Source organism: Elgaria multicarinata, chromosome 19 (genome assembly GCF_023053635.1).
Source record: "Elgaria multicarinata webbii isolate HBS135686 ecotype San Diego chromosome 19, rElgMul1.1.pri, whole genome shotgun sequence".
NCBI lineage: Eukaryota > Metazoa > Chordata > Lepidosauria > Squamata > Anguidae > Elgaria > Elgaria multicarinata.
In genome coordinates, this window is record NC_086189.1 from 12,084,929 (window position 1) to 12,112,792 (window position 27,864).

Genomic DNA, 27,864 nt, shown 5'->3' on the forward strand with positions numbered 1-27,864 from the left:
GGAGGAGGACCTTAGATGTTGAGCATAGTGTACGGGTAGGTTCATGTCGGGAGAGGCGTTCCGTCAGGTATTGTGGACCCAAGCCATGTATGAAATACAGCTTATCATCAGTGAATAAATATGATGCTTTAGGGCTTTGTCAGGCATGGAACAAGGAATTGGAATGTCTTATTTTATGAATCAATGGGCCACTGTTTTGGCACTGGTATTGGTATCAGATATGTCAATGGTCACATCAGCAAAAATTATTGTTTCAGGTCTAGCCCAGCACTCTGTTCACACAGTGGCCAACCAGCCATCGGCCGGGGATGAACAAGCAGGACATGGTGCAACAGCACCCTCCCACCCATGTTCCCCAGCAACTGGTGCACACAGGCTTACTGCCTCGAATACTGGAGATAGCACACAACCATCAGGGCTAGTAGCCATGGATAGCCTTCGCCTCCAGGAACTTTTTCAACCCCCTTTTAAAGCGGTCCAAATGCGTGGCCATCACGACATCTTGTGGCAGTGAGTTCCATAATTTAACTTTACGCTGTGTGAAGAAGTCCTTCTTTTTATTTGTCCTGGATCTCCCACCCATCGGCTTCATGGGATGACCCCGGCTTCCTAGTATTTTAAGAGAGAGAGAGAAATATCTCCCTGTCCACATTCTCTACACCAGGCATCATTTTGTACACCTCTACCCCTGCCAGCTGCTCCAGATGTTGCATCCGGGTTTCCTGAGCAAAGCAGCCTGGGAGATGCAGTTTGAAAGCGGCCAATTCCGCTTCCCCTTTTCCTTCGTGTAGGAAACGTCCAGCCGAGCAAAATCGAGCAAAACTATGCCATTGCAAATGGTGCTCCAAAATTTGCTAAGTTGTGCATGCCTTTTTCACAACATCTGGCTTGCAAAACACCCATGGGGCTACTCAAAGAAGAGCACGATTTTATGCACACACAGGTCCACTTATTCTCTGCAATATTTGGAAACACACGCGCGCACAAGGCTCTTGCAGAGTGAGGAAGGGACTTGTCATTTGTCAAAATCTCCCAATGAAGATTTTGTGGGCGGGTCAAAAAAAAAAATCTCGCAGCCGTTCCAGAGGCATAGACTACAACCCCCAGGATGCCGCGCGCCCTCGCTCACGTGATCCTCGCAGAACGCTACTGTATCTTTCAGCGAAGTTGCTGAGTTTTAGCCAAAGGCGGAACCCGATCCCGCGGAAGACGCTGGTGTAGCGCGGAGGTTGCCAACGCTTCTTGTTGCATCTCGAGAAAAAGCAAAAAAGAAGAAGAAGAAGAAGGGGATAAAAAGCAATCGCGAAGAAAATATCAACATGATGCCAGTAAGTCTAGTTCAGATTTATGGAGGGTTCATCTTCTTAGTTTATTATAAGCAACTTCAAAGCAAGAGCTTGCTAAACGGAATGTTGCTTTTGTTTTTGGAGATTTTATGGATTCTTATGCATGTTCATGCTGATGAAGTCTGCTACCTATCGCTCCGCACCCCTGATCAAGTTTCATAAACAAATTCAAGCTAATCCACTCTTTCGTTATAATACAGCTAGGGTGACCATAACAAAAGGAGGACCGGGCTCCTGTATCTTTAACAGTTGCATAGAAAAGGAAATTTCAGCAGATGTCATTTGTATATATGGGGAACCTGGTGAAATTTCCTTTTCATCACAACAGTTAAAGCTGCAGGTGCCCTGCCTTTTAAATCTGGTCACTCTAGTATAGCTCCTTCAGCTTTACCTGTTGTGATGACGAGGGGATTTCACCAGGGGCTGCATGCATACAAAGGACACCTGCTGAAATTCCCTTTTCTGTGCAACTGTTAAAGATACAGGAGCCCCGTCCTCCTTTCCATAGGGTCACCCTAATACAACTCCATATGCAGAAGGAGCTTTTATTTAGATTTTCACTGCTTCCTAATGTAATGTCAACCCATAGGCGAAGAAAGCTGGGATCTAGACTGAAACGCACCCTACGTTTACGGAAGACAGTGGTTATTTTAGTCCTGCTAACCGAATGAACCTGTCTCGCCCCTATTTATGTAGAGAATTTGGGGTTGTTGTTGTGACTGCTTAATGTACACACACACACACACATCTGTTCAGTTCCTTCAAGCTCAGCCATATCCCTGGTCTCTGGAAGTTATTTATTCAAATATGTTGATGCCGCCCTTCAGCTGACAAAACCAGGGCAATATACAACATTTAATTAAAAGCCCTACTATGATATACAGTAAAAACAAGAAGAGTAAAACGCAAGGAATGCATAAAGTAGACAGTCACACCGGCCAGCTGTTAAGTACCGAAGACGCACAATTCCTTTATGGATTTTCTCAAAAGCCCCACTGGGTAAACGGCTAAAGGGTTGCAGACTAAATCTCTGAGTGGCATGCGGGGAATGGGTCTTGGGTCTACAGCTAGGGTGGCCAGGTGGAAGAGAGGACCAGCCTCCTGTACCTGTGAATTTATTTATTTACGGGCACAAGACCACCAAAACAACACAACAAGGTGAGCACGTTTAATATTCCCAAACCGACGGAATAAAATGGGACTATAAATAAAACAGTATATGATAACAATTAATTAGTACATGTCCCGCATATAGCCTCCTACAACTTTTAAGAGTCCTGTAGAAAAGGCGTGGGGAAATAAATGTCAGCCTTGAGAGATCTTTTTTTTTTTTTACTAGAATCTAGAGATCCACCAATAAGGAACCATCTGCAAAAGATACCCGTGTAGAATTAAAGAATTCTGAGCCCAGGAGTTTTCATAGAATTATAGTAGAGTTGGAAGGGGCCTATAAGGCCATCGAATCCAACCCCCTGCTCAATGCAGGAGTCCACCCTAAAGCATCCCTGACAGATGGTTGCCCAGCTGCCTCATGAAGGCCTCTAGTGTGGGAGAGCCCACAACCTCCCTAGGCAATTGGTTCCATCGTCATACTGCTCTAACAGTCAGGAAGTTTTTCCTGATGTCCAGCTGGAATCTGGCTTCCTTTAACTTGAGCCCGTTATTCCGTGTCCTGCACTCTGGGAGGATTGAGAAGAGATCCTGGCCCTCCTCTGTGTGACAACCCTTCAAGTATTTCATAGAATCATAGAATAGCAGAGTTGGAAGGGGCCTACAAGGCCATCGAGTCCAAACCCCTGCTCAATGCAGGAATCCACCCTAAAGCATCCCTGACAGATGGTTGCCCAGCTGCCTCTTGAAGGCCTCTAGTGTGGGAGAGCCCACAACCTCCCTAAGTAACTGGTTCCATCGTCGTACTGCTCTAACAGTCAGAAAGTTTTTCCTGATGTCCAGGAACAGAAGTCAGAGTCCTTTGACAACTAAACGCACACCAGCTAGCCCCAAGCTTTCTTCATTTCAGTGGTCTAATTTTGGGTGGGAGTCATTTTATTTCTGCTAAACAATTGGGAATCCTTGCCAATCGCCTGGAAATTCCCCAGAGATCTTCTGGTAGATCCGGATATACCTTCCACCCCACCCTTTCTGTAGAAGAGGGATTTCTTGCACAAGCTGCACCTGCTGAAATTATCTCTTATACCCAGCTATTAATAGCTGCAGGTGCGCTGCCCGTTTTTCTTTTTTACTTCTTCTTCCTTCAACCAGGCCACTCGATCTAGCCTGTGTACGTGGACCTGCAGCGCCAGCGGGCATGGATTCCTGTCCATTCTCCCCATAACTACCTCTGCAGACAGATGATTTCCCTGCTTCAAGACAAGGCTACAGCACAGCAGGCGAAATAAACAACAGACAGAGGGAGCGCAAAAATAACACGTGTTTGGCAGTAACGAGATTTGAACTGAAGCCTTTGAGCAGGGGGTTGGACTAGATGGCCTTGTAGACCCCTTCCAACTCTACTATTCTATGATTCTATGACTTCCCAAAGTTCACACACACAGCCACTGCTGGTTCATCGCCGCATCCCATCCCCATTGAACTCAATACTTTTGAGCAGACATGTCTAGGATTGCGCAGAAAGTTAGCTGAACTGCCATTGGAATCAACGGGAGACGTCTGGATGGACTTGCCCCATTGATTTTAGCTAACTTAGTCCAGATCCAGCCCAGTACACCAAGCTCTGATCCAAGCATGCTGACTTTCTGGAAACAAGTTCCATTGGGATGAGACGGCTGTTCTTTCCAAATGAACACCCACTAATTAGGAGAGGAGAGGAAGGCCGGATGTAGCTTAGCAAAACAGTGAGTAATCTTAAAGGAGTTTTTTTCTAATGAATAAAAATGAACACGGGCTTATCTTTTCATTGAATCATAGAATCATAGAATAGCAGAGTTGGAAGGGGCGTACAAGGCCATCGAGTCCAACCCCCTGCTCAATGCAGGAATCCACCCTAAAGCATCCCCGACAGATGGTTGTCCAGCTGCCTCTTGAAGGCCTCTAGTGTGGGAGAGCCCACAACCTCCCTAGGTAACTGATTCCATTGTCGCACTGCTCTAACAGTCAGGAAGTTTTTCCTGATGTCCAGCCGGAATCTGGCTTCCTTTAACTTGAGCCCGTTATTCCGTGTCCTGCACTCTGGGAGGATCGAGAAGAGATCCTGGCCCTCCTCTGTGTGACAACCTTTTAAGTATTTGAAGAGTGCTCTCATGTCTCCCCTTTATCTTCTCTTCTCCAGGCTAAACATGCCCAGTTCTTTCAGTCTCTCTTCATAGGGCTTTGTTTCCAGACCCCTGATCATCCTGGTTTCCCTCCTCTGAACATGCTCCAGCTTGTCTGTGTCCTTCTTGAATTGTGGAGCCCAGAACTGGACGCAATACTCTAGATGAGGCCTAACCAGGGCCGAATAGAGAGGAACCAGTACCTCACGTGATTTGGAAGCTATACTTCTATTAATGCAGCCCAAAATAGCATTGGCCTTTCTTGCAGCCACATCGCACTGTTGGCTCATTTTCAGGCTTGCCTTTCTCAAGAGATGCTCGTCACATTCTGATGGGGCTTTCCCAATACATCAGAAACTGGTTTTGGTTTCTGGCAAACATATTATTGTTGCCATCCTATGCCTGTTGACTGGGAAAGGAAGTCCCACTGGAATGAATGCAAAATGTAAAGCTGCATCGTGCAAAGTGGGCTTTCGTCTACAAAGCCTAATGCCACAGTAGCAGTTCACGACAACTCTGAAGTAGGTCTCATTGAGTTTAATGGGGTTTACTCCCCGGTAAGTGTGTCTAGGATTGCAGCCAAAGGGCCTGTTCAGTCAACCCGTCAGGCTCTGTGCTTAGTGAAACAGTGGTTCTCTGGGGTTAGCCGGAACCACAAGCCGCCCTTATTATTATTATTATTATTATTATTATTATTATTATTATTATTATTATTATTATTATTTTATATAGCACCATCAATGTACATGGTGCTGTACAGAGTAAAACAGTAAATAGCAAGACCCTGCCGCATAGGCTTACATTCTAATAAAATCATAATGAAACAATAAGGAGGGGAAGAGAATGCCGTCACACACCATACTTTAAGCCACGGTTAGAGCTACTAACACTGCTGCAGGCGGTTCGACCGGCCCTGTTCAGACACCGTTAACCATGCCGGTTAAGGGTTTTTTGGTTAAGCAACAGGGTTAATGGTGTCATCTGACATGGTTTATTTGTGTAGCAAAAGCCATTACAATAAACAAAACACGTTTTTTAAAAAAACCAAGAGCAAAATATACATCAGTTTAAAACAATAATAAAAATAGTAAAGGATTACTCATCAAGACAGATTGTCACAGAATTTCCTCCTTGGAATTGTTGCTCTGAAAGCAAAACAGGACCACCTTTTCAGAGTCCTGGGGCTATCTATCCCCCGATAAAAAATGGATCAAGTACCCATCAGATCTGCTTGATGGCAGGTCTAAATCACTAAACAAGGCTGTCCTTAAATCTTCATAAACTGGGCAGACAAGCAGATAATGAGGGAGGTCTTCAGGCATGGGAATCTGACGGTGGCGTCCAGAGATTATAGCGGATCTCATGAACTGAAAGCGTCAGGCTGTAAAAGCCTTCCTCCATTTGAAATTTGTAATATTCGTTATATATTGTGGGTAGGGAGTCTGAATGAGCAATTTGGCGTCCCAAGGAGCACATTTTGACAGGCAGGCAGAGACACGATCAGCTTGGAAATCCTGTTTTGGTATATAAGGTTTTAAATATCGAGATGCTATTTCAAAATATCCAGAGAGAGTCCGTACATCTCAAGCATTTGTAGCATTTCCTAGGTTTTCCTGAACCAGGTGCCTCTGCTAACCACTTTGTGGTGCGGCTTCACTAACCCTTTTCTGCAGCAGGGTTAGTGACGCTAACTTTGGCTTACGTTGGTCCCATTCAGAAGACACCTAAAACCATGGCTTTAGCTACGGTGGTTAAGCCAGAAAGCTGGGCCGTGTTCAGAAGACACCTTAAACCATGGCTTTAACCACGGTGGTTAAGCCAGAAAGCTGGGCTGTGTTCAGAAGACACCTTAAGCCATGGCTTTAACCATGGTGGTTAAGCCAGAAAGCTGGGCTGTGTTCAGAAGACACCTTAAACCATGGCCTTAACCACGGAGCTTAAGCCAGAAAGCTGGGCTGTGTTCAGAAGACACCTTAAACCATGGCTTTAACCACGGAGCTTAAGCCAGAAAGCTGGGCTGTGTTCAGAAGACACCTTAAACCATGGCCTTAACCACGGAGCTTAAGCCAGAAAGCTGGGCTGTGTTCAGAAGACACCTTAAACCATGGCTTTAACCACGGAGCTTAAGCCAGAAAGCTGGGCTGTGTTCAGAAGACACCTTAAACCATGGCTTTAACCACGGAGCTTAAGCCAGAAAGCTGGGCTGTGTTCAGAAGACACCTTAAACCATGGCTTTAACCACGGAGCTTAAGCCAGAAAGCTGGGCTGTGTTCAGAAGACACCTTAAACCATGGCCTTAACCACGGAGCTTAAGCCAGAAAGCTGGGCTGTGTTCAGAAGACACCTTAAACCATGGCTTTAACCACGGAGCTTAAGCCAGAAAGCTGGGCTGTGTTCAGAAGACACCTTAAACCATGGCTTTAACCACGGTGGTTAAACCAGAAAGCTGGGCTGTGTTCAGAAGACACCTTAAACCATGGCTTTAACCGCGGTGGTTAAGCCAGAAAGCTGGGCTGTGTTCAGAAGACACCTTAAACCATGGCTTTAACCACAGTGAATAAAGCAAAAAGCCATGGTTTAAGCCATGGTTTAAGGTGTCTTTTGAACACACGTGTGTAGTTAGCAGGGTAAGGAGGCACCAATGAGCAGGCGCGGATTGAGAGACTAGCTCTGGTGCCGTTAAAAATAATCAAAATCTTTAACAGTTCTTGCTAAAGTTAAAGAACTATTAAAGATTTTAATTATTTTTAACGGCACCAGAGCTAGTCTCTCAATCCGCGTCTTCTGAACACAGCCTGGCTTTCTGGTTTCATTACCAGGGCTAAAGCCACGGTGGTTAAGCCAGAAAGCCGGGCCGTGTTCTGAAGAAACCTTAAACCACAGCTTTAACCTGGGTGAACAAAGCAAAAGGCCTTATTCACCGTGGTTAAAGCCGTGGTTTACGGTGTCTTCTGAACGGGCCCGTAACGCCAGGCCTACCCCAGCCCTGTGAACTGCGGAAAAACCGGGCGCTCTTTCAGCTCTTTTTAGTCTCTGTGAGAGCGGCTTGAAGTGTTTGCACAATTATCCGCCTGATTTGCAGCCACAACTTCCTCGAACTTTTGCAAATAAGAGTGCAGTGTTGTTCTCCCATTCTCAGCAACCCAGTAATCTGTTGCCACACCTTGACAAGCCCGGTCTTGTGTGTAAGTGCCTGGCCAGCTCCCATCGCAGCGTCTGGGTACCGAAAAGCAACGTCTCCTCCGTTGTAAAGTTCGGGCACGGAATGCTAAAGTTATGCCACCGTCTGAGGATGTGCAGAGTGCCTCTCTCTCAACACTAAATCACAACCAGGGCAGCCCCACGCAGCTGAGATTTGAGGCCCTTTCCCACTTTTTCTTGGGTTTGCCGTGGAACATCCACACCAACAGGGAATGGCAGCCAATCTGGACCCTCTGGTGCGTGCGTCTTGCACAACACACCTTTTGCACAACGCTCTCATGGGAGCGTACACCGAAAACTGTAAAAGCCTGCCTCGGATCTCAGGCGTTTTCAGTTGGATCCTAAACAAAAGGCAGGCATTGCCCAAGGAAACCTTCCTCTCTGGAAGCTGGTGGTTGCATAAGCTGAGTTCCTTATTTCCCATGCAGTGGTTCAGCGTTACATACTTTAGTCAGCTGTGTGCATGTGCGTGCGCGTGTGATTTGTTTAGAGGATCAACCCATAGTTCAACCCTTTCTGCTTGGAGAGCCGACACACGTGTGAAATTAAGCACCAAGAAACCGGTGCTGCTGGAAGGTTGACCGTGGGAAGACGGGATTTGCAAAACGGCCTGTTTACAGTCTTGCTTTGGAGCGCCAAAGTTTAGCAATTAGGTGGAATAAGATGCCAAGTAATCATAGGGTATGATGGAAAAAAAATATATAGCACATAATCAAGAACTTCCTTGTGCAGAAACAAAGCTTTAGTCCATCCTGCCCAGGACGACCTACTCTCCGACTGACGGAGGCCCTCCAATGTCGGGGCAGGAGTAACTTACTCGAAATCATCATTTTAACTGGAGAGGCTGAGGATTCAAACTGCTTTCTGCCCATGAAGCAAGTGCTCTGCAGAGCTTGGACCTCTGAGCACTCTTTCCCTAGGAACGCCTCCTCCCATATGTACCTACCCGGACCCTAAGGTCACCCTCAGGGGTCCTTCTCCGTGAGCCCCTGCCAAAGGAAGGGAGGCTACCAGGAGCAGGGCCTTCTCTGCTGTGGCACCCCGGCTGTGGAACGAGCTCCCTAAGGAGGTTCACTTGGCACCTACACTATATTCTTTCAGACGCCAGGTGAAGACCGTTTTATTCTCTCAGCATTTTAACAGCCCTAAAATCTTAATTTTAACTTGGCTATTTTAAATTGGTGTTTTAAATTTGTATTCCTTCACGGCTGCTGATTTTATCCTGGTTGTGCTTTGAGATGGTATTTTAGAGCATGCTTTTATACAGTTTGTTTTATACTTTGAATGGTTTTAAGTTTTGTGAACCGCTCAGAGAGCTTCGGCTCTTGGGCGGTATAAAAATGCAGTAAATAAATAAATAGCACTGGCCCATGAGGGCACGCTGGTAAACCAAAATTGTGGATGGCCACAGAATTCAACCCTTTATCACAGGGTTATTCTCCAGAGCAGCCTTCTTCAACCTAGTAACCTCCAGATGTTTTGGACTACAGCTGCCACCATCCCTGACTATAAGCCATGCCGGGCTGGGGCTGATGGGACTTGGAGTACATAACATTTGGAGGGCCCTAGGGTGGAGAAGGTTGGGCAAGAATGATGCTCCTGTATGGCAGGACATCCGAAAGCATTCATGGATAGACGCTTCCTTTTCTGCACAGCTCCGTATTCTTCCTGCCCGGATCTAGTTCAGGGGCTGGCAATTTCTGAATGCTGTTGAAGCCTGTCAAATCTAGGTGGGCCTCTGGCACATTTTGGCAAACTGGAATTAAAGTCGGCAGTTCTGCCCAACAACTGTCCAGCTCCCAGTTGTGAAATCGGTTCCACGGCTCCATCGCAGAGCAGTGAGAAAGAGTCCCTTGTTCGCCACAGATCTTTTGCCGGTAACCTAACTTTTATTTTGTCTTGTCCTGCTCCTTCCCCTTGTCCGTCTTTTACAGATGTCTTTCGTCTTCTCCGATCAAGTGGTCCTTCTCTTTGACTTCTGGAGCGTTCACAGCGCAGCAGGTAAGAAGGAAAACAGTCTTATCTCTAAGTCAATACCAGCTGCTGGTTCTTTGAGGGCGGAGGAGATCATACGAGATCTTCGCTTCAGAAAAGTCGAGGACGATTATGAAAGGTTGCTCTGTTTCACGCGTTACCAAAGGGCATTCTAGATCACAGCCTCCTTAGAATGCTTCACAATGTTTTCCGGGGCCAAAAACCTCCGAAATTGCAGACATCCATGCTGTGACAAAGACAGAGGGTGCATACAAGCCTCTGAATGCTCTCCGGCTCGTCTGCATCCTTCTTACGGATGCAGCTTATGCAAAGAGAGATTTGCAGCCATATCCCCCTCAGGATGCTCACCTACCAGCAGAAAGCCTCCCTTGCAGTTATTTTGGGAGATGCGCGTCCTCGTTGGGGGATCATTAATGCATATGATTTGTTGCACACAACCAGAGCGAGGTCAGGCTCAACTGTATTAGAGGAAAAGACTTTTGGCTACTTGAGTACTGTCATAACGAGCCGTAGAGGAGGCCTAAATTTCCCCTTCTACACTGCCAGATTTCGTCTCAAAGGCCAAACTTCTGCAGACTGCACCAGCACAGCCAAAACATCCCGGCCGCTCTTTAAATGTGGGGCAGGCTCAACTTTTGGGGATGGCCAGAGATAGGGTGACCACATGGAAAGGAGGACAGGGCTTCTGTATCTTTAACAGTTGCATAGAAAAAGGAATTTCAGCAGGTGTTGTTGGTATGCATGCAGCACCTGGTGAAATCCCCTCTTCAACACAACAGTTAAAGCTGCAGGAGCTATACTAGCATGAGCACATACAAAAGAGGGCAACTTTAACGATGAAGAAGGAATTGCGATAAGAAGGAATTTCACCAGGTGCTGCATGCATACAAAGGACACCTGTTGAAATTCCCTTTTCTCTGCAGTTGTTAAAGATACAGGAGCCCGGTCCTCCTTTTCATAGGGTCACCCTAGCCATAGAACACCTGGAGTGGGAGATATGAAATTTCAGAAGGAGAGAGGTTCCTAAGACAGGTGGAAAACACACACACCATGACTGGATGGGTTGCAGAGGACTCTCATTGACCCACATGGGGATTTATATTGATTTATTCTTTATTTAAAGCAAGTTAACCCTGCTTCTCAGCTATAAAGGCTGCCGGCATGACTTACAAACCATTAATAAATGGTTTGTAATAAAAGGCTGTAGCTCAGTGCTTTGCATTGCATGTAGTCTTAGGTAGGCCTGGGGAAGGGCCCTGCCTAGACCCCTGGGGTGATGCTTCCAGGCAGTGTAGACAAGCCTGTGTTCAATTCTGCACTCCAGATTAGAAGGAGGACATTGACTTACCGAAAGAACTGGGCCTGTTTAGCCCTGAGAAGAGAAAATTGAGAGGAGACATGAGAGCACTCTTCAAATACTTGCAAGGTTGTCACATGGAGGAGGGCCAGGATCTCTTCTCGATCCTCCCCGAGTGCAGGGCATGGAATAACGGGCTCAAGTTACAGGAAGCCAGATTCCGGCTGGACATCAGGAAAAATGTCCTGACTGTTAGAGCAGTACGACAATGGAACCAATGACCTAGGGAGGTGGTGGGCTCTCCCACACTAGAGGCCTTCAAGAGGCAGCTGGACAACCATCAGTCAGGGATGCTTGAAGGTGGATTCCTGCACTGAGCAGGGGGTTGGACTCAATGGCCTTAGAGGCCCCTTCCAACTCTACTATTCTAGTATTCTAACTGGAGCACATCCAGAAGAGGGCAACCAGGATGGTGGAACCAAGTCCTTTGAGGAACGGGGTGAAAGAGCCAGGCACGTTGAGCCTGGAGACTTTTCTCCAGCAGAACTGTTGGGAGTGGCCTTGCTTCTACCCACGGGTTTTTGCGTGAAACTCACTGTCGAACTGTATGGAATAGGGGCAGTCTATCTGAAAAGCAAGAACTCTGAATGTGTGTTGTTGTTTTAGATCAACTGTATCCATAAAAAGGCCCACACCCAATCTTTGCCCACTCTAGATTTTATTCTTGGCTTGGGGTCAGCCCAAGTCTCCTGGGTAACCCCAAATTCTGCCCCCGGAAGCGACTGATTGTCGTTTGGATTTTGTAATATACCCTTTGTCTCTTGTTTTAACACACACACACCGTTTGTCTTCCTCCTCCTTATGCTTAAGAGAAGCAGTACAAAGGGCACTATTGAACGCTGAGCTGCCTCCCGTCCCATCTCACCTTCACCCCACGGGAAATCTCCATCGGCCTCCTGGTCGCCGGGGTGGAGGAGGGGGGGGGGCGGCGGTGCGGCTCAGATTTCACCAAGCACCTTTACAAAAACGTCTCGAGCGCCCAAGCGAGGATTTGTCGGAAGCCGGTTTCCTGTGGGCGGGAGCCCTGCCTGTGATTCCCCAGCACAGTCGTGGGGCCGTGCAGCCCACCCTGGCTCAGAGCGTCGCTGTTTTTGTCCTGCCAGGGATGGTGCTCTCCGTAGCGGTGGTCATGCTAATAGCGGTGCTGTACGAGGCCGTCAAGGTCAGCAAGGCCAAGCTGATCCAGCGCGCGACGCCGACGCCCATCGCCACCAGCGTCAGCCAGGAGACTCTCGGCGAGCCGGAGAGGGGGTCTGTCAGCACGGGCATCGGGCAGCTGCCCAGCTCCCCCCAAAAGTAAGACCAGCGGAAGTGGCGGGGGGGCATCTCTGCGCCCTTCAGATGGCCACCAATCTGGTGGTTGGACCAATTCCTGGAGGCCAAGGCTATCCGTGGCTACTAGCCCTGATGGTTGTGTGCGATCTCCAGTATTCGAGGCAGTAAAGCCTGCGTGCACCAGTTGCTGGGGAACATGGGTGGGAGGGTGCCGTTGCACCATGCCCTGCTTTGTGGGTCACTTTGTGGGCCCCGGTGCGAACAGAGTGCTGGGCTACATGGAGCCTTGGTCTGATCCAGCATCGGGCTCTTCTCATGTTCTTAAACCTGCTGTGTTTTGCTCAAGGATGGCCCTACCATTAGGCACAGTGAGGTTGCTGCCTTGGGAGGCAGAGGGCAGGGGGGTCGGCAGCCCCCTCCCACGGAGTCCCCTCACCTGCCCTGCTTTGGGGTCTGCTTAAGCTACCCAGGTGCTCTCCTGTCACCAGGGTTCAACCCCTGCTCTGGCCAGATCCTGTCCATGAGCAGAGCGGTGTGTCTTTTCCCTCCAGCAGCAAAACCTCTTGGAAGAGCCTTACTTCTCCTCTGTGGGAGAACTGAGAGAAGACCCCCTCCGCTCAGCATCCAAGCACCTGCTTCTCACGCAAAAGGCAGGGGAGGCTGCTGGCTTTAAGGAAGCTCGGAGGACGGCAACGACAGGGCCTTTTCGATGGTGGCCCTCCCCCCCATTTATGGAACGATCTCCCCGCGAGGCCTGCCTGGCGCCAACGTTGTTCTCTTTTCGGCGCCAAATCAAGGCTTTTCTCTTCTCCCAGGCATTTAACAGCATATGCGGGGTTTTAACTGACTCCAGGACTAGTTTTGGCCTGGCTGAGAGTTTAAAAATTGATTTCAGTGTTGGCCGTTTTTGTTGTTTTAATTTTGTATATTGGTTTTTAATGTTCAGTCTTTTAATCTTTGTTAACTGCCCAGAGAGCTTCGGCTATGGGGCGGTATATTATTATTATTAATAATAATAATAATAATAATAATAATAATAATAATATCATGGGACATTGAATCTGCTCTGGGTTTCAGTCAGGACTCTAAAGGAGCTTTCTGAGGTGTGGGACCTGACCAAGAGTCCCTCACTCCTGCAGCCACGCTAACAAACCACGGTTTGTTAACCAGGAACAACCCAGAAAGAGAACCCATGGTTCTCTTTTCTTTTTCGGGGGAGAGCACCATGTTGTCTCTTCGCCCCATGGCTTGGGAAAAACTTGGCCTTGAATGGTGGCTAAGAATTTATTTAATGGGGCGGGGGGGGAATTAGAGAATACAACGGAGTATTGTAGCAGAGGGCATGGCTGGCAATCTAAACAGAAGCACTCCACGCTGCAGCTTTGAGTTGCAGATCTCACTTGCTAGGTCTATTTATTATTATTATTATTATTATTATTATTATTATTATTATTATTATTAATATACCACCCCATAACCGAAGCTCTTTGGGCAGTTTACAAAAGTTAAAAACAGCGAGCCTTAAAAAGAAATATACGAAATTTTAAACCATAAAAAACATAAAATACAAACAAAAACAGACAATATCCATTTAAAAACAACTATTCTAGGGTCAGTTAAAAAACAACTCAGCATATGCTGTTAAATGCCTGGGAGAAGAGAAAAGTCTTGGCCAGGCGCTGAAAAGATAACAATGTTTGCGCCAGGCGAGCCTCGTCGGGGAGATCATTCCATAATTGAGGGGCCACCACTGAAAAGGTCTAGCATTTCTCCTAATTTCACATTGTAAGTTGAGAAGCCAGGAATACAGGTCGGAGTGAAGCCAGGACCAATGGCAAGCAAGGATGAGACTTTGCTCTTTCCTGGTTGTTTTAGGACTCTGCAAAGCCGTTGTGTGTGATAGGTGCATGTGTAGATGGGCACCGTGGAGGCTGGTGGCTCCAATGCCAGTGGGGCTGCCAATCTGCTCAGGTTTCCGTCAGAACCCTAGGTGCTTCTTTTCATACGTTGGTTCGCTCCTTTAGAGTTCTGAGTGAAACCTGGTTCAGATTCATCGCCCCACTGACACCGGAGCCACCAGCCTCCCCAGGCTTCGGCTAACATTTGCTTGCTTCTTCTTTAGGAGCTGGTGGTTCCCGTGGCACGTGGCCCAGTCCCTGCTCCACGTGGTCCAAGTGGTCCTCGGTTACCTGGTGATGCTGGCCGTGATGTCTTACAACACGTGGATCTTCCTGGGCGTGATTGTGGGCTCGGCAATCGGGTACTATTTGGCGTACCCGCTCCTCAGCATCAGATAGCAGCCCTGGGGAGGCTGAAACAATGCAAACTGAACCGGCCCCCAGGTCAGGAACTGATCCACGAAGCTCAGCTGGGCAACGGAGGTCCCCCCAATGGTGGCTCCAAGATTCTGTCGCTCAGCCTGATTGCATCTCTGACTCCCCACATCCAGGATATTTACAACTTCGAATGTTTGTAGAACAGCGTTTCTTGCTTCCATTTTGGTTTTCCAAGTGCCTTTGAACGAACGCCTAAAGCCCGCTGTATCCACGGACTGAAACCACCGGTCCATCAAGACTTGTGTCACCTGCTCCAACCTGGTAGTACAACTCCCATGACCCCCAGCCAGCATGGCCCACAGCCATGCTAGATGAAGATGCTTGAGGTTTCAGTCCCACACACCTGAAGGGTGCCAGGTTGGGGAAGGCTAGTCTACTCTAGTGTGGGTGGGGACGGGGAGCTCTACTAACCCTGGACCTGAAATACTTCAACAGGGGATACTCTACTAACATGAAAAACTATTTCTTTCAAACCATGTGCTCTGCCTTTGCGTCCCATTCTTATCGTGGGGAAAAGATCCAGTGAAACAGGCAGGCCATTGGTTCAACAGCAACAATGCCACGGCCTGTTCAGACAACACTCTTAAGCCACGGTTAGGCTGTTAGCCCTTTTGTAGCAAATGGTTAGCTAGCATGTTTAAACCGTGGTTATGTAGCCGCCATGATTAGGAAGTGTTCATAGAATAGTAGAGTTGGAAGGGGCCTACAAGGCCGTCGAATCCAACCCCCTGCTCAGTGCAGGAATCCACCTTTCAGCCATCCCTGACAGATGGTTGCCCAGCTGCCTCTTGAAGGCCTCTAGTGTGGGAGAGCCCACAACCTCCCCAGGTCATTGGTTCCATTGTTGTACTGCTCTAACAGTCAGGAAGTAAAGTTGGTCCGCATTTTAATATGAACCGACGTAGTTTGTAATTCCCAAATCAATGTGTGAACCGGAAATCAATCATCCTCTGGGTTTTTTGCACGTTGACCTCGTTTGCAATGCTCTAATAAAAAAAACACCCACAGGTGTACATCATTGGGCCGCAGCGGCTGGGGCTGATGGAACTGGAAGATGGGATTCCAGCTCCTTATCTGCCATGGACTCAGACAGTTTGGAGCAAGTTACCTGCTCCACTTAATCTGTGCAAACAAGATTTTTATGATGGCAACACAGGCTATAAAGACCACAATATTAGAAATTTTGTGTGTGTGTGTGTGTGTGTGTGTGTGTGTGTGTGTGGTGGGTTGCTTTAATTTAAGGGCCTCCACTAAATTGAAAATGCTGCATCGAATCTGTGCTACAAAACCCTTAATAAATCAGTGTCAAATATTAATTTCTCATTTGCAAAACAGTTTTTGTTATTACACTTACTAGCTCGGGTGTTTGCGATTTCCAAGTTAAGGTTTGCTCTGCTTGTTTTCGTTCTGTTGGCAAACCCCCCTTTGCTTCCTCTTTCTGCGAGATGTGAACTTCCCTGTCTTGCATTTGTTACAGTGAAAATGTGGTCAACACACTCGGGACAAAACCGTATGTTTCAGGTTTCAAAATGAGCTCCGGTCTGCCTGTCCATGTTTCAAGGTACATGAAATGCTGACTTGGCCACACGGGAACAAACGAAAAGATGTCTGGCGTGAAGAAAGAGACTTAGAGCAGGGGGAGGCGGTTCAGACTACAACTCCCACAATCCCCAACAATTGGCCATGCTGGGTGGAACTAATGGGAGTTGTAGTCCAAAGCAGCTGCAGGGCATGAAATGGCCCATTCCCGGACGCCCAATTCGGAGGGTGAATTTTTGGATCCGGCGGCTTTCCAGACACACGTCGAAATCGCTTGCACGTTTGTCAAGAGGGAATGGTAACCCTCACACTTGTGTCCCACCCACCCCCAGAAGGATGAGTTTTGAATTTGTACGCGTTATCGGAGCACGCGTCCTGCGAAGGAGGAGGGGGGCCATGCTGGCGTTAAATAAAGCAGGATTTTATTATTAATATATAAGCACATTTCCTTAAACATTTGGTATAAGATTTGCAATAAACTATCTTAGAAGGGGGTGGGTGGGTGGGAATGGAGGAGATAGACTTTGGTTCCCGGAAATAAGGCACTTTAAAAACAAACCCAACGGCAGAGCGATTCCTCCTCCCGCAACCCTTTTCGAGAGAAATTACCCAAAAGTATTGAACAGGAGCAGGGGAATTGGAACGTTCCCACAGCAGCAGGAGGCGTGTCTTGTGTGTGTCCGGCTCATTACCCATCAAGGTTTTCCTATGTCCATTTCGAAGGCTTAACGTTGCCTCGATGTGGGGTTTAAAATGTCCCCCGTTCCTAATTTGTGCAGAACCTTTCTCGGGCCTTCGGCTACGAGTGAAAGGGAGGTTCCTCACATCCTTTGCAGCCTTTGTCTTAAGACATCATTCTGCTGTCACCCAACGCAGTTCAGGGCAATGCACGCATCCATTTGCTTATCCCATAAAAACAACAACCGTGTTTTGGAATATACTGACAACCAGGCCCAGCTCAACCGTCGGGGAGAGACAACAGGACCAGCTTTTCCATCTCCAAAGAGGAGGGAAATTATTCCTTGCAGCGGAGTATCCTCAACGTCGGCCCACGTCTGTGCTCATATAGGTCAGCTCCAAAAACGTGGAGATCACATCCTCTCTGGGGGCTTGTACGAGTGGACGCCGCCCTCCGTGGGAAATACCATTTTGAACTATCTGATACCACCACCCCCTCCGGAATATACAACACCGAGATACGGCCCGAGGTGTGCGTTTGCGGTCAAAAATCTGGATCGCCTTTGCCGTCCTGCCAACTGAAATCTCCCCAAAACTCGAAGGGAGAGATCGTGACGACTGAACGAATCGCCTCGTGTCACAAAGGGGGAAGGGGAGAGTTTGAAGCTTAAGGAAGCAAAGAGAAGCTAACTGTATTCCCTCTACCCTCCAGGGGTAAAATGTGGATTAAAATGGGATACCGGTAAATCCAGTGCTACTACATCGAAACCTTAAACGTCCCTTCCGGGTGACAGACAACACATTTCTCGGAACAAGGAAGGAAGATTAAGGCCTGCATCCCTCACACTGCCAGTTTTGCCTGACGGAGGGAATGTTTTATTAGTCTAAAAGGAAGGGGTTGTGTCCCTTTATTATTTGCCTATAAATTGCAGGGTGCAGGTGGTTGTGGAAAGGAACACTACACTGTCTGCACGTGCTCTTTCGTCCCACCTTCCTTAAATGCGCTTTGCCCTCTACCGACAGGCAAGTGGCAGAGGACGCCTAAAATTTTGGAGGGAGATGAAATCCTATCTGTGGGTGCCAGCAAGCGCCAAAGCTTCTAAGAAGTAACCTGCCAGATCCCTCTAAAGCTATGGAAGACGTCTTCTAAGGCTATGGAAGACGTCTTCTAAGGCTATGGAAGACGTCTTCTAAGGCTATGGAAGACGTCTTCTAAGGCTATGGAAGACGTCTTCTAAGGCTATGGAAGACGTCTTCTAAGGCTATGGAAGATGTCTTCTAAAGCTATGGAAGGTGTCTTCTAAGGCTATGGAAGACGTCTTCTAAGGCTATGGAAGATGTCTTCTAAAGCTATGGAAGACGTCTTCTAAGGCTATGGAAGATGTCTTCTAAAGCTATGGAAGGTGTCTTCTAAGGCTATGGAAGACGTCTTCTAAGGCTATGGAAGATGTCTTCTAAAGCTATGGAAGGTGTCTTCTAAAGCTATGGAAGATGTCTTCTAAGGCTATGGAAGATGTATTCTAAAGCTATGGAAGACGTCTTCTAAGGCTATAGAAGACGTCTTCTAAAGCTATGGAAGGTGTCTTCTAAAGCTATGGAAGACGTCTTCTAAGGCTATGGAAGACGTCTTCTAAGGCTATGGAAGACGTCTTCTAAAGCTATGGAAGACGTCTTCTAAAGCTATGGAAGGTGTCTTCTAAAGCTATGGAAGACGTCTTCTAAAGCTATGGAAGACGTCTTCTAAAGCTATGGAAGACGTCTTCTAAAGCTATGGAAGACGTCTTCTAAAGCTATGGAAGACGTCTTCTAAGGCTATGGAAGACGTCTTCTAAAGCTATGGAACATGTCCTCTTCCTCCGGTCCCCACCCCAACCACACACATAAGCCATCCCCACCACCACACTTACCAGATAAAAAATACGCAACCAGACTCCACCCCATTGGGCCTAGAATTCTGTACTGACCAACCTCTTGCAACAGCTCTGCAGCCTGCTTCAAAACCCACCTCCGTAATGTCAGTACATCCACAGGGAGAGAAACGCACACATTCGTAATCCCTAGCAGCTCAGCAGGGCCCCAAAGGGGCACGTGAGAGAGGCACTTATCTGGTCGCTTGCGTTCTGGGAAAACATGCGACTTGAAAAACCCACGGCCCCTACGGCGGCCTCCCCCCTCCACAAACAGTCAAGAGAGAAAAGACCTTTGGCAGCCTCGCTCACACCCACGTGCATTCAGCAGCCCCCACAACCACCTCCCTTGATCTTCAAATAAAGGCTACTTCCGTTTTCCCCGGAATACATTAGTCACCTCTGTTCTCAAGCCCAAACTCTGCTCACTCTGCCCACTAGGCCCCGCAGCTAGAGTTCTCGGTCTCTGGCTGGAACTTTGGGAGGAAGTGGGGAAAGAAGGGGAGCTCCTGCAGACATTCCACCTTAAGGTACACCTGGGATTTGAGAGGGGCACATCTCCGCCCTGGGAAGGGCCCAGCAAGGCACGGAGGAGACCAGATCTCCCTGCCTGAAGCTGTTAAAAGTCGGAATGGGGGAGAAGGGACCACCTTACAGCTTAAAAGAGAAATCAGCGTCTTATCATCCAAGATAAAGTGTGTTTTCGGTAGGAGGAGCCCGGGGGAACACACACAACCACCGCGACCCGAGAGTGTGTGAGAGAAAAGCAAGGTGCAGGAGAGAGAGGAGAGAAAGCAGCCGAATTCAGGGCTACAGAGGCCCGGAAGGGTCAGCCCGGCGGAGGGAGGGGCTGCCGGAGCACCTGGCAGTATCATTTCCGGGGCTCCTCCCTGCCATTCCCCCCCCCTCCCCAAACGGCGAGGCTCCTCCAGAGGGACCGAACGCACAGAATGGTGAGGATGCTGCCGGAACAGCCGAGATGCTCTGTCTTCTCCACGCCCTGCTCTGTTCTCCCTTCGTCCCCAGCTCCAGTCTGCCTTTGGTGATTCCGCGGCCGAGAGAAATCCGCTCGCCGGAGGGGCCTGGCCTAGAACTGAGTCTGCACCCCTTCGCTGTCGTCTGCCGCCCCGTGGCTATTCTCCGGGAGTGGATCTGCTTCAGCTTTGCAGACCGGGGGGGCTGCCGCCACCACCACCGACTCCTCCCCTGTCTCCTTATCGCTGGGCTCGGAGTGGCCGGCTTGGGCTTCCCCATCGGCTTTTGGCTGAGCCGGTTTGCTGGGAGAAGCCGGCACAGCAGCTGTGGCTTCCTGTTCCTCCGCCTGGTGCTCAGCGCTGCCTTCCGGGGGGCGGCCGTCCGCCGCCCGGCCGGCTTCCTCTCCTTTCTCCTCTGTGGTTCCTTGGCTCTCTTGGATCACGGCGCCATTGCTGAGCTGTTCCTCCGCTTTCGAACTGACCGGAGCGGGGGCTTCTATTTGGAGCTCCGTCACCAACATGGTACGGAGCTCCTTCACGCTGTCAGGGGAGCCCGGGCCGGGAGCGGAAGGGGCGCGGTCCAACCCTTCCGGCTCCGGGGCATCCGGGGAGCTCTCCAGGGAAGTGACGTCATAGGGCAGGGCCCCTTCGTCGGCATGGATAACTGACATCACTTGCTTGGCCCGGCGCTGCTTCTCGTCGGGCGAGTCTGGGTCCGGCGGGCCGCCAAACTCCTCCTCCCAGTCGATGGGCGTCCCCTCGGCGAGCAAGTGCAGGTTGGGGTCGCTGTTGTGCATCACGATGCTGTCGCGATAGAGGTTGTGCTTCCGCTGCACCGCCGCCTCCTTCACGGCTGAAACGGGACGCAAAACGAAATCAGTCAACAAAGGGGACGTTGCAGCTCGTGCAAAAGCCCTACATGGCTTGGGACCGCAATATGGAACGCCTCTCCCGACATGAACCTACCTGTACACTGCGCTCAACATCTAAGGTCCTCCTCCGAGTGCTTACTCTGAGGGAAGCTTGGAGGATGGCAACAAGGGAGAGGGCCTTTTCGGTGGTGGCCCCCCGACTGTGGAACAATCTCCCCGATGAGGCTCGCCTGGCGCCAACACGGTTATCTTTCAGGCACCAGGTCAAGACTTTTCTCTTCTCCCAGGCATTCAACAACGCAAAGTTTGTTTTCTAGGGAAAGGAAAGGAACCTCTCGTGTAAGCACTGAGTCATTACTGACTCTTGGAGGGACGCCAGCTTTCGCTGACGTTTTCTTGGCAGGCCTTATAGCGGGGTGGTTTGCCGTTGCCTTCCCCGGCCGTGATTACCTTTCCCCCAGCTAACTGGGTACTCATTTTACCGACCTCGGAAGGATGGAAGGCTGAGTCGACCCGAGCCGGCTGCCTGAAACCAGCTTCTGCTGGGATCGAACTCAGGCCGTGGGGAGAGTTTCAGCTGCAGAAACTGATGCTTTACCGCTCTGCGCTCAGCTTTACCGCTCTGCACTCTGTTTTCTAACGGACCCCCAAACTGTAGTTTTTAAATGGATACTGATGTTTTTACATACTGTTGTTGTTTTAATGTCTCTGATGGGTTTTTAAATTTTGTATACTTTTTCATGTTTACTGTTTTAACTTTTGTGAACCGCCCAGAGAGCTTCGGCTGTGGGGCGGTATATAAATGTAATAAATAAATAAATAAAATAAAAACGCAGCAGCTAGACCGCTGGCAGGCACATCCTACAGAGACCACCTAACACTGGTCTTGAAGGAATTGCACTGGCTGCTGGTACACTTCTGGTCGGAATCCAAGGTGTTGGTCATGATGCTTAAAGCACTAAGCAGCTTGGGACCTCAATACTTGAGAGAGCACCTCTCCTTATATCTGCCTGCCCGAGACTTGGGATCGGTTGGAGGAGCCCTCCTCCGTGTCCCACCAACGCGAGACGGACGCTATGGTGGGACGTGGGAAAGGGCCTTCTCTGTGGTGGCACCCCAACTGTAGAAAGCCCTCCCCTTGGAGGCCCGACTGGCACCAACGCTGACTCTATTCCGGCACCAAGTAAAAATCCCTCTTTGTCCAAATCATTATTAAAAATGTCGAAGAGAACTGGGGGCAGGACTGCGGTACCCCACTCGTTACCTCCCCCCAGTTTAAGAAGGTACCGTTGATAAGCACTCTTGGAGGGAGCCTTGGAGGGCATCTAGTCCAACCCCCTGCTCCATGGAGGTTGAAAGTAGAGCATCCCTCATGAAGGGCCATCTAGCAAAGGAGGGCCCACCATCTCCCGCTGCCAAATCGCATCAGAATGCTTCTTCTAAAGTTTAGCTGAAATCTACTTCCTTGCAATTTCCACCATTAGCTCTCTGCTACTACAGAAGGGTAGGAGTAACTTCCTCCACTATCCAATTGACATCCCTCCAGATAATTGAAGCCTGCTATCGTGTCTCCCCTTACATTTCTCTTCTCCTACCCAGCTCTTTTTCCAAAGGACTTGGTTTCCAGACCCTTCCCCATCCTAGCTGCCCTGCTCTGGACACGCTCCGGTTTCTCAGCCTCTTTCTTACCATATGGCACCCAGAACTGCATCTGGTTCTCTAGATGCGCTACCCTCTACAGAGTGCCAGAGCTGGGTCAGCAAGGCCATACGAAAAAGGGACCAGCTAAGATTCCCACACGCCAGAGCTCACTCTTATCTCCAAAACAGCTCACTCTTATCTTCCAAAACAGCTCACTCTTATTTCCAAAAGAGCTCACTCTTATCTCCAAAACAGCTCGCTCTTATCTCCAAAACAGCTCGCTCTTATCTCCAAAACAGCTCGCTCTTATCTCCTCTTACCCATCATGATATCTTTCATAACGGACTGCAGCACCACCTCTTCGTACGTGTTCTCCACCAGGATGAAACTGTCAAAGTCCTCAAAAATCAGCTCCTGGAATCTCGCTAGGTCCTGCGAGGAGAAAGTGCACCATGGTGAACTAATGGCAGAGAAAAGACCGGGACGACCCCCTCCCGAGGAAAAGAAGCCAACGACACAGCAGGTGGAAAGGGGCCTCTCTAGCTATGGCATCTTTTTAGAAGTTGTTCCTCCTATTGCAAAAGAAAGTAAGAAGTGCCGTGCTGGATCAGACCAAGGGTCCATCTAGTCCAGCACTGTGTTCACACAGTGGCTCACAAAGTGATCCACAAAGCAGGACATGGTGCCTCCCACCCATGTTCCCCAGCAAGTGGTGCACACAGGCTTACTGCCTCAGATACTGGAGGTAGCACACAACCATCAGGGCTAGTAGCCCTGGATAGCCTTCTCCTCCAGGAATTTATCCAACCCGCTTTAAAGCCATCCAAATGGGTGGCCATCAATAAGCCATATGGCAGATTGCCTTTGTCTTGTTTTATTCTGTACAGTGCCATGAACATTTATGGCGCTTTACAAATAAATAAATAAATAAATAACAACAACAACAACATCTTGTAGCAGTGAGTTCCATAATGTTCAGGATGTGAGTTCCGTTGCTTGTTTAGCCATCGCCTACAGAAGGTTAAGGCAGGGTCGGAGGGCATGGTTTGGCAGTGCCTAACGCAGCCGCCTTCCTGAAGCTAAGTAGGTCCGGGTCTGGTCAGTGCATGGATGGGAGACCAAGAGTGCGGTATAAAATGTACTACGTAAATGTACTACTCCTGTGGGGAAGAAGATGCGAGGGAGACTGGAGCAGACAGGGACCATATGAGCCTGCTTCAGTTGGAAACCCCCCACCCCCCACCCAGGGCTAACATCTTCACCCTGTGGGGAAGAAGGAGCTGTTGGTTTGCCCCTCTACTGGGAGATGAGAGGACGGAGCAGGGCCTTCCCACCACCCTAAGCAGTCTCCTTCATTTTGTTTTATTTTCTCCCTCTTCCCTCCCCATCCACTTTTCCTTGTGTGTCATGTCTTTTTTTCAGAATGTAAGCCTGAGGGTAGGGACTGTCTTCCTCATTGATACATTGCAAGCCGCTCCGAGAGCCTTTTGGTTGAGGTGCGGGATAAAAATACTCTAAGTAAATAAAATAAATAAGTAAATAATATAGAACAGAATTCTGCAACAAGGAAAACAGAATTTCTGCAATCTTCAATCACGTCGCAAAGCGTAATCCGCTTCTTCTGTGCAACAAGTAAAGGAAGTGGTTATGAGGCCAATGAAGGGTCAACAGAAACAATGGCTGTGTGTTTTCACGTCTCTTCGCAGCCCTAAAGACTAGACGTTTGATCCAGATCCCTGGACAGTCAAACAAGGCAGCCAGTACCAGAGCTCCCCAACTTTTGAAGTGTAATTGTGACCTCTATTGTCCGAGCTTCCGGAAGTATCTCTAGCCAGCTGCTGCTGGCTACCAGGAGCAGGGCCTTCTCTGCTGTGGCACCCCGGCTGTGGAATGCGCTCCCTAGAGAGGTTCGCCTGGCATCTACACTATATTCTTTCAGACGCCAGGTGAAGACCTTTTTATTTCCTTAGCATTCTAACAGCCTATTAACTTAATTTTGACTTTGCTGTTTTAAATTTGTATTTTAAATCGGTATTAAATTCTGCACGGCGGCTCATTTTTATCCTGGTTGTGTTTTTCTATTGTATTTTATATTATGCGTTTATACTGCTTGTTTTATATTTTGAATGGTTTCTGTGGTTTTAATTTCCGTAAACCGCCCAGAGAGCCTTGGCTATTGGGCGGTATAAAAATGCAATAAATAAATACATAAATACATACATACATACATACATAAAACAGCTGGATTTGGGTGGAGCTGGATGAGAGCCATCAATCCAGCTGTCTTTTTTATTTTTTACAATTATATTCTGCCTTTCCTCCCAGGAGCCCAAGGTGGTAATCTAACCTCCAAGTTAGATTACTGCAATGCGCTCTACGTAGGGCTGCCTTTGAAGACGGTTCGGAAGCTGCAGCTCGGGCAAAATGCAGCGGCCAGATTGATTTCGGGAACCAGAAGGTTCGACCATATAACACCTGCTCTGGTCCGCTTGCACAGGCTGCCTGTATGTTTCCGAGCCCAATTCAAGGTGCTGGTTTTGACCTATAAAGCCTTACACGGCTTGGGACCACAATACCTGACGGAACACCTCTCCCGACGTGAATATACCCAGTCACTACGTTCAACATCTAAGGTCCTCCTCCGGGTGCCTACTCCGAGAGAGGCTCAGAGTGTGGCAACGAGGGACGGGGCCTTTTCGGTGGTGGCCCCCAGACTGTGGAACGATCTCCCTGACGAGGTTCGCCTGGCCCCAACGCTGCTACCTTTCCGGCGCCAGGTTAAGACTTTCCTCTTTGCCCAGGCATATGGCGGCACATCTTAATCACCCACATGTTTAGTTTTTTAACGGTTTTTAATGCTTTATGTGTGTGTGTTCTGTGTTTTAGAATTTTAAATTTTGTATACTTGTTTTTTTCCTCAATTTTAGAATTTCTGTAAACCGCCTAGAGAGCCCTGGCTATGGGAGCGGTATATAAATGCAATAAATAAATAAATAATAAAAATAAATAAATAAACATCGTCGCTGTCCTCCTCCTCTCTTCCTCTCCACTTTATCCTCACAACAACCCTGCGAGGTGCATTAGGCGGAGAGTCAACGGCTGGCTCGGAGACACCCAGCCAAGTTCATGGCCGAGTGGAGACTTAAATCTAGAGTCCCAGTCCAGCACTCTAACCACTACACCACGCAGTCTCTTTAGGGAGCCAGACTCGAGACGCCAAGACCGGGTCTGCAAACCAAGGGTGGAGGAAGAGGAGGGAGGAGGAGGAGACTTCCTGCTTCTCACACTTCCTGTCCGGGACTCCGCCTTACCCCTTTGCAAGTGGGCGCCAGTTTCTTCAGCAGGAAAGGAATGGTGATCTGGAGCAGGGCCTCCCGGAAGAACTTCTTCCTCACTGTGCTGCTGTCGTAGTCATATTTCTGGTGGAAGAGGAGAAAAAAGGACACAGGATGAAATGCAGGGCGTGGCTTCAGTCCATCTCCTGTAACCTTAACAGTTGTATCGGAAAGGGAATTTCAGCAGGTGCCATTGGTATGCGTGCAGCACCTGGTGAAATCCCCTCTTTATCACAGCAGTTAAAGCTGTCTAGCTCCTGCAGCTTTAACTGTTGTGATGAAGAGGGAATTCCACCAGGTGCTGCGTGCATACCAATGGCACCTGCTGAAATTCCCTTTTCGATGCAACTGTTGAAGACACAGGAGCCCGGTCCTCCTTTTCATAGGGTCACCCTAGTCCATGTAGCCTGTCGGCTCGAACTGGCAGGGCCTCCGAGGCAGAGAGGGGGCTTTTTCCTGTCACCTGCCACCCAATTTGATCCACTTGGGGAATAAACCTGGCAAAACAGCAGCGGGATAATTCTGGACTTCGCAATGTTAAGTCGGCGTCTCCAAGACGTCGTGCCTGTTGATACCTCTTTCGGCGCTCTTCTGAGTCGGTGTTCTTTAGGCATGCACTTAGGACTGGCCGCTCTTCCCCAAAGCTCACAAGGGGTCATGCAAGCCAACGATCCAGCTTTAGAAGGCGGACTAAGCTAAGGCCAAACCGAAGTCCTTCCAAAAGAAAATTGGCTTGAAAATCGAGGCGGAAACCCGGAGCTGAACATTTCCGCAGCTCGCTTTTTTCAGCTGCTGCCAGTTCCAAAGTCGCTCTTCTGATTCGGTGTTCTTTAGGCGTGCACTCGGGACTGGCCGTTCTTCCCCCTTAATCCTAATTTTTGGCATCCCCACCCCCTCCCTGCCTCCCAGGACATGGAGAAGCTATCCAAGCTGGCTTTCCACCCAGTCCTGCTATGAGAAGATGGACCAGTCGAAGCCGGAAAGGTTGCAGCGCCCGGCGAGCGCCGAAAGAGCTCTCAACAGGTCCTTCGCATTTTGTTGGCATCAGAACGAGGACTGGGAGCTTCGCTTTTGCTCTCTCGCTGCTTAACGCCATTCCTGAAGGCGACGATACCCGCAGGAATTTGCCACCCCTCCGCAGGCTTCACTGACTTTGGACCACGAGAATCTAGCGGGAGCGTTATAGCCCCACCCCTAGACGAGAATCTCCGGGGTTCAACCGGTGCTGCGCAACCGTCTTCGGGGTGGGGAGGAGAGAGAAAGAAAAAGAAGGAGAGGAAAGGAGAAAGAGAAGGGGGAAAGGACAGGTCTAAGGTGTTTTTTGTGTTACCTGTTACTACCCAGGGAAACACAGATTAGAAGGGAGCAATCCTTAGGATTGCCTACGTAGCCCTTTCAGAAGCCAGGCCAGCGACCTGAATGAGTGCAACGTCAACCAGGCCCCATGCTCAGCAGGCCGCCTTACCTTGAGCACACGTTCCAGGATGCGTTGGATGGCCTTACAAAGCTCGTCTTTACTCAGCGACTTCCCGAGCTCCTGGTGGAGCAGCGTCTCAAAGGTGTAGACCGTGTCGTCCATTTGCTACAACAGCAGGAGGTTAAAAAACACACAACACTGTAGTGTCAGAAGGGATTCTCAGGAGAGGCAAGAGCGGGGACCCTGACACCCCAAGTCTGTATATTCAAGGCATCCTCTAAGACAGCCTTCCTCAACCTGGGGCGCTCCAGATGTGTTGGACTGCATCTCCCAGAATTCTGGGAGTTGTAGTCCAACACATCTGGAGCGCCCCAGGTTGAGGAAGGCTGCTCTAAGAGGATGTTCAGAGGAGAGCAACGAGGATGAACAGGGGTCTGGAAACAAGGCCCTATGAGGAGAGGCCGAAAGAACTGGGCATGTTTAGCCTGGAGAAGAGGAGATTGAGGGGAGACATGAGAGCACTCTTCAAATACTTGAAAGGTTGTCACACAGAGGAGGGCCAGGATCTTTTCTCGATCATCCCAGACTGCAGGACACGGAATAATGGGCTCAAGTTACAGGAAGCCAGATTCCGGCTGGACATCAGGAAAAACTTCCTGACTGTTAGAGCAGTATGACAATGGAATCAGTGACCTAGGGAGGTGGTGGGCTCTCCCACA

At 49.0% G+C, this 27,864-nt stretch overlaps 2 protein-coding genes across 2 annotated transcripts in view; one reads left to right on the plus strand and one right to left on the minus strand.

The window, feature by feature from the left end:
• NIBAN2 (niban apoptosis regulator 2) overlaps positions 1-27,864 on the minus strand; it is a 413,466-nt gene that overhangs the window by 296,638 nt on the left and 88,964 nt on the right. The window contains exons 11-14 of the mRNA XM_063144774.1: positions 27,194-27,310; positions 25,705-25,812; positions 22,714-22,825; positions 19,652-20,733 (exon numbers count right to left, since the gene is read on the minus strand). Coding sequence (XP_063000844.1) covers positions 19,994-20,733; positions 22,714-22,825; positions 25,705-25,812; positions 27,194-27,310 — 1,077 coding nt within the window. The 3' untranslated portion in view covers positions 19,652-19,993. The remainder of the gene's footprint in view (positions 1-19,651; positions 20,734-22,713; positions 22,826-25,704; positions 25,813-27,193; positions 27,311-27,864) is intronic.
• On the plus strand, positions 1,181-15,988 carry SLC31A2 (solute carrier family 31 member 2). The gene is made up of 4 exons (XM_063144785.1): positions 1,181-1,328; positions 9,754-9,820; positions 12,275-12,467; positions 14,569-15,988. The coding sequence occupies exons 1-4, from the start codon at positions 1,320-1,322 to the stop codon at positions 14,741-14,743; spliced, it is 444 nt and encodes a 147-aa protein (XP_063000855.1). The 5' UTR covers positions 1,181-1,319; the 3' UTR covers positions 14,744-15,988.

Coding starts and splice junctions, on each gene's coding strand:
- SLC31A2 (XM_063144785.1), top strand. Junction 9,821..12,274: donor GAGCGTTCACAGCGCAGCAG/GTAAGAAGGAAA, acceptor TTGTCCTGCCAG/GGATGGTGCTCTCCGTAGCG. Junction 12,468..14,568: donor CTGCCCAGCTCCCCCCAAAA/GTAAGACCAGCG, acceptor CTTCTTCTTTAG/GAGCTGGTGGTTCCCGTGGC.